Raw genomic sequence first — 10,623 nt, 5'->3', positions numbered from 1 at the left:
TTTTAGTGACATCCGTGCGCGAACTTAGACGCCTGAAATGTTTAAAAAAATAAGCGTAGCCTCCCAACGGTTTCCACACAGAGTTACTACCAATTCCACATGCATGTGAAAAGTATTTGAAAAGCATGGCCTGGGTCGAACGCGGTTGAAACTCGGTGGAGTGTCCTCTTCATCCCGGTCACAAATTTCCGCTTCCTCAGTCCCTCAGAATGTGGTCTCACTCTTAAAAGGGAAACTAGATTTGTTTTATGAACAGCTGCCAACAGATAGCAGAATTTCGTTTACGATTTTACTGGAATTCGAGAAGAAGGTACGAATCATTTTGGGCAAGGTTTCGGCATAACCCCGAGTTTATTATGCATTCAGAACCTGGGTAGAACAAAACAACGGCAAAACAATAGATTGTCCATAGGACTACGACTTGTTTGAGAATAGTATGGGTTTATAAGGAAATCTGTCCTCACGTTGTAACATTATTCAGCGAAACCACAGAATACAGGGCAACTTTTATCTATCCACTAAACGAGCCACTAAGTATACAGAGCTAAAGCTTAGCGCGCATATAGAGTATTCCTAGAGTGCGTATATTCGTTAATCCTCGTTCTTTTATCCTCTACCGAGCCAAAACGAGCCGAATGAGTCTCAAGATATATGCTTTTTTAAAGGTGGCTCTGTATTGTATAGTTGCCGCCTCCCATTGATTTACTTAAGCAGCATTGGTGGATGCTTTAGTTTCAGCTTTGAACCACTGTGTGCTTGAGCCAGTGTTTGTCATCGAACTAACATGTTTGCTTATCGAACCAACGAATACAACAATCAAATCAGCTTATTGTCTTGTCAACTGATCGGCGAGGGAAGAGTCCACTCTGCTCATTTGCTTTTGTCAAAATATTAAGCTGAGCTTACCTAACAAACGATATTTATCGTTAAGCGTAATCACTAATCGAGTCAGAGTGGTCGTCAAAGCTATAGCGCAAAGTCTGCAGTTCAATTCACATAACACGTGTCTCTTTTACCGATCATTAGGTTCTGTCTTTCATGCATGATATTACGACTTCCATTGATTCATCAGATGGTAGACGAAGATTTTTTTGTAATTTCTTTATTTTTTTTTTGCATTTTACGAAACATTACTCTACTTACTATACACTACAGGACTCAGTTACAGCACGTTGCTTACAATAGTTTACTGAGAACACACCACAAACAAAGTATAGTTTATAATAAACTTGATTACAGCAGACTTACTATTGATTACTTCCACTACCTACACGATACTCTACATTTACATCACTTAACGACATATTACACTCCTTTCAATATGTTACATAAATTACTTAAAGTACCTTAATAATAGTATATAGCGAAATCGTGTGCTTTACAATAAAATTGACTTCGTATGCTACTCTACACTGTTTGGACAACGCCCATACCACAAAACGATATGTGGCAAAAGCTTATTCCATTTCTGAAAATGTTGAGCTAATTTATTCCGCTTTGATTCTATCTTCATTTCTACCTGGTATATCTCCCCGATCTTGGTCTTATAAACTCGTATACAAGGGTTTTTAGAATTCAATTTACACTTGTATATATGAAATTTAGCTGTCAGTATTAGGTGATTTTGAATAGTAAAGTCCTCATCCACATTAAAAGCTCCAAAAATTATATCCATTATTGTATAGGTTTGAAAACTAACTTGACATTCACCAAGCCAAGAACAGAAAGCTTCCCAGAAAAGCTTGGTAACATTGCAGTAGAAAAAGATATGTTCGAAGGATTGAACCTCTTGTTTACAAAAAGTACACGAGGGCGAATCTGCCATTCCCCACCTAAACAATCTTTCGTTCGTAAATACTATGTTATTTAATACTTTATATTGAATCTAATTTCAGTTTCAATTGAGACGGTAAAAGGCAAGGAGTATGTTTTCTTCCAGTCGAACGGAAATTGTGGAAAATTTTCCCTGAACTTTTTTTGCGCAGTTGGAGGGATTTGCTTTTTGCTTTTAAACGCGTTATAAAGCGATTTGGATGTGATTTTTGCTAACCTTACCTCAGAATTTTGCAAATTCAAATAGATTATGTCATCTGTATGAGAGGGGGGATGTTGAGCGCTTTGTCTAATTTAAAATATTGTAGAGGAGATAAATTTGCATGTAACACCTTAAACAAGAGGGCGCGCTATCAAGGGAGCCTTAGGTCCCACTGGACCATTTGTCAATCAACTGTCATGTGATGTAGAACTCTTAGAGTCGGTTAAGCTTGAGCTGCAGCTACTCCAAAGCAGTGAACAGCGGGCGCATTCCTCACAATTGTTTTATGTCTTCATCACAATACAAGAATTTTTGAGATTTGTATTTCCTTTCTCCAACGGAAACTGTCTTTATTTGTGGCGGTAAATTTGAGATCGAAGTAGGTGGTTCGCACGTTACCTCATGCCACCATGCTGATGGAAGTAAACAATAGATATTTTGTTAGTCTACCGGTATTTAAATTTGACCCGCACACGTCAACGGTGAGTGACAAATGAGCCTTGGTCTTCCCAGGGAAGACTTCCTTATATGGCGCGCCTTCGTGTTTAACACCCTTCAAGAAGATTCCAGTGTCAGAAATGAGATCACTGATCGTAACAATTCCTTTAGAAAACAAGTGTTTTTCAAAGAATGAGATCTTTTGGACAGTAATACTTTTATTGTTCCATATAACCTGGTGAACTACATCTTACGTATGATACACGATCCTCGCAGTAGAGAGTGCTATTTATGCAATAGCGAAAATCAGACCTGAAAAAGTTCAGGCCTGTACGGGATTCGAACCACTTACCTTTGCGATGGCTAGTGCAGCGCTCAACCAATGGAGCTAACAAGCCAACTGGGAGCAGGCCGTTAAGTTGATTCGTAATAAACCCGTGATGATAAATCAGATACAATGAATATATGAAGTTCATATATATATATATATGCAGTTATATATATATATATATATATATTTGTCTTTCCTCTTCTTAAAGAGAAGAGAAAACCAGGATTAAAAAAAAAAACGCTTAAATCAAGTGAAATCGGTAAAATAACGACACCAGGAGCAAGGAACACACGTATGGAATAAGGTAAGCCATTTTTATTTAATATTTTCACTTTTAACTATCTTTATGGGTATCTTGTAGAAAATCCCATTCAAATCCTTATAAATCGATATGCAAATTGTGTTCCTTGTGTGGTTCTCAAAGTGAGCTTGGGCCGCTGTGCGGTAACCAGCTGTTATTGAAACCCCTGGATTACAGTAAACTCCACGAGTAAATCAAATAATTCAATTCTGTTGACTGTGAGATTTTTCAAACTATTTTCCAAGGCGAGGACAGTTGTTTAATTCTAGAAGTATCGTACCTTGCACTGCAGTTTGAGGTTATTTGGGACGTAAAAGTAGCCATGTTGTGCCAGTGTAGCGCCCTCTTTTAACAACTTTTCTTTTAAATTTTTCACATCCTCAACCATTGTAAATAAACAATGTTGAATGATGTGAGCTTACAGAAATTAATGCGGGAAACAGTACTAACGACATCATGAGTATTCTGTGAAAAGAAAAATTTGAGTCGTAAAAAGTTTTTTACAAACAACTAACATTTATCCACAAAAAACAGGATTTGATTAGGATTAATAATTACAATAATAATAATAATGACGTTTATTCAAACCTCTTGCAGAAAATACTGAATTACAGGTTTATAAATTATATTAACAAGAATTAGGAGAAAAAAGGTGATAACTGTACAAAATGCATTAAACTGCATACAAGTAAAAACAGCATGTACATAACAATGATAATAATACTAAAATGATAAAAATGTTTATTATAAAAAAACGAGTATGATTAAATTGGCAAGTACTTGACTGTCATTTGACTGTAGTAAAATCCTGCTTGTATTCATTTAAGGCGATTTTTCCGTGCCGTTTTCAGCCTAACTGGAACGTAACATGATTTTTTAACATAAAAATGAAGTAATTGTTCATATTAAGTTCATTTAACTTCTCTTATAACATTTCCTGGCTAAGATGAAACTTTTCGGAAAATTAAAATAAAGGAAGGCAAAAAGAAACATAACGTCTTATGCTCACAAGATCACTCGATAGTCGAACGATAGCGGGAGAGTCTCACCTAGATTTTTATCTTACCTCGCACTGCTCCCCTGCTTCCCCTATGGTTAAAAAGGCTTCCCCGTAAAGTGGCAACTTCAATTGCCAGATCACTTTGTTGTACATCTAAAAGAACAGTTCTGGGATACACTCCTGGAGACCTGAAGACCTCTTATCGCGAATTATCATTGCCTTTTTTATAGAACTGAGGGAACAATAAAAGCTGTGATGAAAAGAGTCGCGATGAACTGAAGGTGACATTTCCTGTGAAAATTTTCTGTGAGAACCAGTCGACGCAGCTTAAAAGCTGCCTGGACACTTTTTGTTCTTTTTGTGTTCTAACTGTGAGGCCTTGTCCACGTTATGAATTTTAAATTTTGGTATCAAATCGTCGTTTTTCTTCCAATCTTGAGAACGGTTAGAACTAACTCTTCTAAAAAGCAAATAAATAAAGGCTGATAGTTTCGAAAGAAACTGTTTGGGGCTGCGTCGGTGGGGGTAACGAAATAATTTGGATATATCAACAAAGTTGAAATGGTAAATTGGCCACCGTAACGATTACAAAAGCTGACGTTTCGAGCGTTAGCCCTTCGTCGAAGCGAATAGAGGAATTGTGGGTTGTGTGTGCTTTTAAAGACAGAAAAAAGGATTTGAAAAGCATTTAAAGAGGGGCCTTTCGAAATTAAAACAATGCCTCAAAGCATGAGGGTACCCAGAAAACATCACGAGAAGGTCTTTGTCAGGGGTAAACAATCCGGCGGCCCTTTCACAGACACAATAGCCTAAAGGTCAGCCTAAAGCACTTGAAAAGGGGCCTTTTGAAATTAAAACAACGCCTCAAAGCATGAGGGTACCCAGAAAACATCATGGGAAGGTCTTTGTCAGGGCTAAACAATCCGGCGGCCCTTTCACAGACACAATAGCCTAAATGTCACGAACGTTTATTACCTTTTGTCACAACGTGCCAGCAGGCAGTCAGAAAATCAATAAAAATATTGATGAAACATTGGAGTCTGATACACAATCAGCCCTTGCTGAAAACAATTTTTACAAAACCTCCGATCATCGCTTACAAAAAAGGGAAAATCTCTTAAAAGATATGCTTGTGACAGCAAATAAATAATTTGAAGGCGATACTGTGATGCGACCACGAAAGCCTCATGGGGAGTCCGTGCCGGTCTCTCTTTACGTTTATTCTCAAGCAAGAAAAGTGTTTCGTCTCCTTTCTTCATCTGACAATTACCGGTGCGGCTAAACACACAAAAGTAAATGATATTTTCAGTATAATTTGGATATCTCAACAAAGTTGAAATGGTAAATTGGCCACCTTAACAATTACAAAAGCTGACGTTTCGAGCGTTGGCCCTTCGTCAGAGCGACATTTTCAGTAGGTCATCACGCAGAGAATCAAACCTAGGTCTGCTATTAAAGTATACCGTGCTCGACAGCACCTACATGCCTCTTCTGGTTATTAAAACAAAATTTAGAGGCGAGAAATGGGGTGAACGAAACCTGCGAACGAAAGCAAAATAAGAAAAACCGCCTCTTCCTTTGATCTCTCTGAAACATCCACAGATAGCTACCAGCGGAAATATTCACCACGGTAAGCACCAGGCTCGGTTGGTGTCGAATACTCTCAGTTAATGCAGCCTCCCGCGGTAAAAGTATTTAATGTTCCGTGGAAATACGCTCAAACAGGAAAGCATAGGAACTAATAATGCTTTTATTTTTACCATTTCAACAACCGAGGCTTAGCTCTTTGTGTAAAGTTACATAGAGTGTGACGACACATGCGTAGTAACGTTGCTTTAGAAGACGCATGTACTGAAATTGTGTTGTCGCTCGCTGGCTTCTACCCACGTGGATTTTACAAATAATTCTCTATAATAAGTTATAGATTCGAGTTCAGTTCAAAGCTAGGTATTCTTTTTGCTTTGACACTGTTTAAAATTTATTCTTAGTGAATATGAACGTTCACATCTTGTTAGAGCATGTACTACATGAATTCACCTACATTGATGATCTGAAGTCTCTAATAAATCGAGTCGTAGGCAGATACCACTGTCTGTGAGGAAAACTAATATATTTATTTATGGATGGTTCGTCAGCAATCGATTTCAACCCGAGTCTCTCATCTCGGGGCCGTAGGTAGGACATATATATGTATATAGAAATAGTAAAGACTTTCGGTTTACTCAGAAACCAACAAATTCTTCCTTCGATGTCGAATTTTCTAAGCCACCGTGGATTGAAACCACCAAAATGTAGCATGGATCTATTATAACTTAACTCTACATCCACTAGGCCTTAAGGGCTTTCGTTACAGGGTAGGGCAAATGCAAAATTAAAAAATAAGACACTTTTTAATAGTTATATTTTTTACATATTTTTTTGAGATAGGTCAAAGGAATGGCAGTATATTAGTTTCCTCTTTTAAAGTGGAACCAAATAGTTTGTTTGATAGATCTCAAAATTTTATGACATTGGATTTATTATATTTTTTCATTTCATTTATCTGATCAAGCAATAAAGGGATGTGACTTGAACTGTTTTATTGTATTTCTTACTTTCTTAACAGATGAGTATAACAACAAAATTTATGTAGATTCCACCTCTTTAATTGTGTGGCTTGTGCCATTTGTTAGTTTAATTATGATGAATCATAGAGGGATTAAGGACCACTGACCAAATGTTGTGAAATTTTTTATTGACTGGTATTGGTAAGATTGCTAAATGGCTGTATTCATCACTTGATCAGGGTTTCCAAAATTTCTGTGACATCCAGTGGCTGAGTGATCACAGAACCTCTGTGACAACTTGTGACTGCGAATGATTGCGGAATCTCTGCGACATCCAGTGGTTGAGTGGTTGCAGAGTTTCTGCGACAACATGGTACTGAGTGATCGCAGAATTTCTGCGACATCTAGTGACTGAGAGGTTGCAGAATTTCTGCGACATCTAGTAACTGAGTGGTTGCAGAATTTCTGCAACATCTAGTGGCTAAGTGGTCGCAGAATTTCTGCGACAACTAGTGACTGAGTGGTTGCAGAATTTCTCTGCCATGAGGTGACTGGTTGCAGAATTTCTATAATATCCATTTACTGAGTTGTTGCAGATTACCTCTGCGTCTTTCCATGATTTATTCTCAACACATAGTCTTTTACGGACATGCTCAATCTTGCAGGGGAAAATAAGATTTTTTAATCTTTTTACGATTTTCTCCGTAAAATTTGATGAATTTTGGTATTTTTCCTACATTTGTGGAGGAAAGTTATTCTCGGATGTTATTCTCGGATAGAGTCCTTAGACAAAAATAGGACTTTTTCGTATTAAGCAATATCTTTTTCGTTTTAAGCAACATCTTGCTGAGTTGCTCATCTCAATTGTAAGTCAGGTTTTCGTCAATATGGTCAGACAATGTTAAAAACTATTGGAGTTGACAGTAGAAAGAGATTATGTGCAAAAGGAACAGAAACACGGCGAAGCACAGTTGAATGCTGAGCTTGCCAATGATATCGACATTAAAATGATGAGAATTAGACGTGACGAATTTGTTGGCCAGTTGCGACGATGTGCAGCATGGGTTTCCTCCCTACGAATCATGTGTGTCTTATTTTCTACGTTGAGAACAACAGTAAACAGCAAGTTGCAAGCGAAGAATGATTCGAAGAATGATTCTTATATCGTTAAACTGGATAGCGTCACGCTTAGTTCTTATCAACTGATCTTGTTTTACCAGACCTTATCAAGGCATTAGATGCAGGCTTAATGAGAGTCATACTTATCTATTTATTAAAAGATTGAAGTAAACATTTTCTTCTCACAACAATTTCTAGGGCTAAGATGTTGAATATCGTTAGACTTTCATATCATTGCAAAGCAGGAAATCATTCGTTTCTTTCCCCACTCCATCATAATCCAGCCTTTTCGCTTTTGTCCAAGGTATCTATACAGACAGACAGACAGACATCTATATTTATACAGGATAGCCCCTTCAGTGTAGTAAACACTGGTATCAACGGGGGTCCTGTTACCCACCCAACCCACCCCAGGGGAGGACATCCATCACACAGTAATCTCGTGCGTGGGAAATTAACGTCTCCTGCCCCTAACCCTGCAGGAGACGGGACCTCCATTTATTCGTCCCTATCCGAGAAGACTAGAATATCTAACCATTTCTTGATGTTAGAGAAAGGAAGCATATTCTTCTCAGTTAATTTTTAAGACCCTGAGTGTTGGTCCGGCCGGTATTGAACTCTCGACCTCCCGCACAGCAGTCCGGCGCTCTCCCAATTGAGCTAACCAGGCGGCGGTAATTCGCTACATGTCGCTTTCATCTGTCTTCGTCGGTGTAGTTGATGAACTCGAGGATTCCAATTGTCCTAACTGTGTTTGTTTCCATAATCAGAGAAAACTTTTTACAAAAAACTTCGATTTTGTGCAGCAACTTGTTTTAGGTTGGAGCACTTCCATCAGTTTCTCTACAAGATAACAGCCTTGCTGTCTTAAAAACTGCCGTTTGGAGCTCGGCCATACGCCAGCAATATAAAAATGGATTAACAGACGAGTTCGTGAACGCTATGGTGGAAGGGAAGGTCCATAGAAATATTGTTTAATCGTTAGTCATACCTGAAATTAAAGAACAGTGAATAATGGAGAATATCATAAAATCATCGCGAGGAAATATATGAAAATACTTTTTGCACTCCTGGTTGATTGACGGATGAGCTGGTTATTCGTATAAGTTGAATTTTCCACTGCTGGTCGTTGAATTTTTTAGGTTGGAGCACTTCCATCAGTTTCTCTAGAAGATAAAAGCCTTGCTGTCTTAAAAACTGCCGTTCGGAGCTCGGCCATACGCCAGCAATATAAAAATGGATTAATAGACGAGTTCATGAACGCTATTGTGGAAGGGAAAGTCCATACAAATATTGTTTAATCGTTAGTCATACCTGAAATTAAAGAACAATGAATAATGGAGAATATCATAAAATCATCGCGAGGAAATATATGAAAATACTTTTTGCACTCCTGGTTGATTGACGGATGAGCTGGTTATTCGTATAAGTTGAATTTTCCACTGCTTTTCGTTGAATGTGAATTTGCAGCTGATGCCGACGAACAATTCGGTGAATGTTGATGATACAAACCAAGCAAACTAAAAGTAAAATTGTGATGCCAACAGTCGTAAGATAATGATAAATATTCCGCGACCAAAAAATTGAAAATGAGAATAAAGCACTAATGGACCAAATAGTTACTAATGCATAGATCGCCCGGCTCGTTGTCATTTTATTTGGATACTGCAGGTGATAATGAAGAGCTACGAAACGATCCAGTGTTATGGCTGTCATTGTCGCGAGAGAGACACCGCACCCAGCAAATCCTAAGATCCTTATTGCTTGTTGTAATTCGGGGACGGTTCTTGCCATTTCAGTAGCGATGTAAACTGGTCGTACCACCAATCCAACCAGAAGATCTGAAACAGCCAATTTCCTGAGAAAAATGACGGAAGGTGAACCAGTCGATGGTGTCCTTAATATGGCGACTAACACAAGAGCATTACCAAGGATGGATGGCAACATCAAAGGTGCATCGAGGATGCAGTTTACAATTACCACTGTCTCGAAGCCACTAATTGGGTAAGGGTCTGTGTTGCTAGAATAGTTTGCTTTAAATTTGCTGGTCATTACCATGCGTTTTCACCTTTCCTCAACAGACGGCTTCGCTTTGGCGTTCGATGAAATATCTTATGTACGGATAATGATTATTCATCATCATATGACTTCGAGAAAAGAGTAAATATTGATGAGACGTTTTAGATTGAAATAGGGCCTGCTGTCATGTCAGAGTGGGTGTTTTCCACACGATTTGTATCTGCAAGCAACCCACTAAATTTACTATGTTCGCTCCTCTTCGAAAGTGAGTTGTAGTTACAATAAGTACCGTTAGGATATTTTCTGGACAAATTTAATGGCTGAGCATATGAGGAATATAAATAATACAAATAAATAAGATCATAAATAAGATCATAGCGCACAATTGGAAGGCTTAGTGTAATAGCATCAGATATATGTTTGAGTTTCTGTATTGTGATTGGTTGAATTTTTTTAAGGTATGGTACATTTTATTTTATTATGGTGTCACTTTCGGTACCTACGAGATCTTACAAAGTAAAAACTGTTTTTATTAAGAGCCCTTTATATAATAATAAACCTTTTTCATAATAAAGGGCATAATAATTATTCTAATTATGCTTTCGAGGCCGAAAACGCTAATTTACACAAATATGTAGGAATATCTTTTACGTCTCCATTTAAGGAAAAGGTTGTATGATCGATTAAAAAGAAGTAAATTAACTAGAACAGAAAACCACAAACAGTGCAACAAATTCTATGAGACCTTAAAAATGATTAAAACAAAGGAAAGATATTAACTTCCAGAGCAAAACAGTAAATGCTCTCTCAGTTTCTCTTATTTTTTTGAATTTA

General features: G+C 37.7%; 2 protein-coding genes across 2 annotated transcripts in view; one reads left to right on the top strand and one right to left on the bottom strand.

Annotated features, from left to right (window-relative positions):
• Positions 1-10,623, top strand: part of LOC148723125 (somatostatin receptor type 2-like) — a 64,138-nt gene that overhangs the window by 17,588 nt on the left and 35,927 nt on the right. The gene's annotated exons all lie outside the window — the stretch shown is intronic.
• Positions 8,909-10,467, bottom strand: LOC148723128 (alpha-1B adrenergic receptor-like). Its single transcript, XM_088734403.1, has 2 exons — positions 9,126-10,467; positions 8,909-9,057 (listed from the first exon to the last, which is right to left on the bottom strand). Exons 1-2 carry the CDS (start codon positions 9,826-9,828, stop codon positions 8,909-8,911), a joined length of 852 nt encoding a protein of 283 aa, XP_088590529.1. The 5' UTR covers positions 9,829-10,467.

Source organism: Stylophora pistillata, chromosome 9 (assembly GCF_964205215.1).
Source record: "Stylophora pistillata chromosome 9, jaStyPist1.2, whole genome shotgun sequence".
NCBI lineage: Eukaryota > Metazoa > Cnidaria > Anthozoa > Scleractinia > Pocilloporidae > Stylophora > Stylophora pistillata.
The sequence above is the reverse complement of the archived record's forward strand: the minus strand, read 5'-3'. Positions and strand labels throughout refer to the sequence as shown.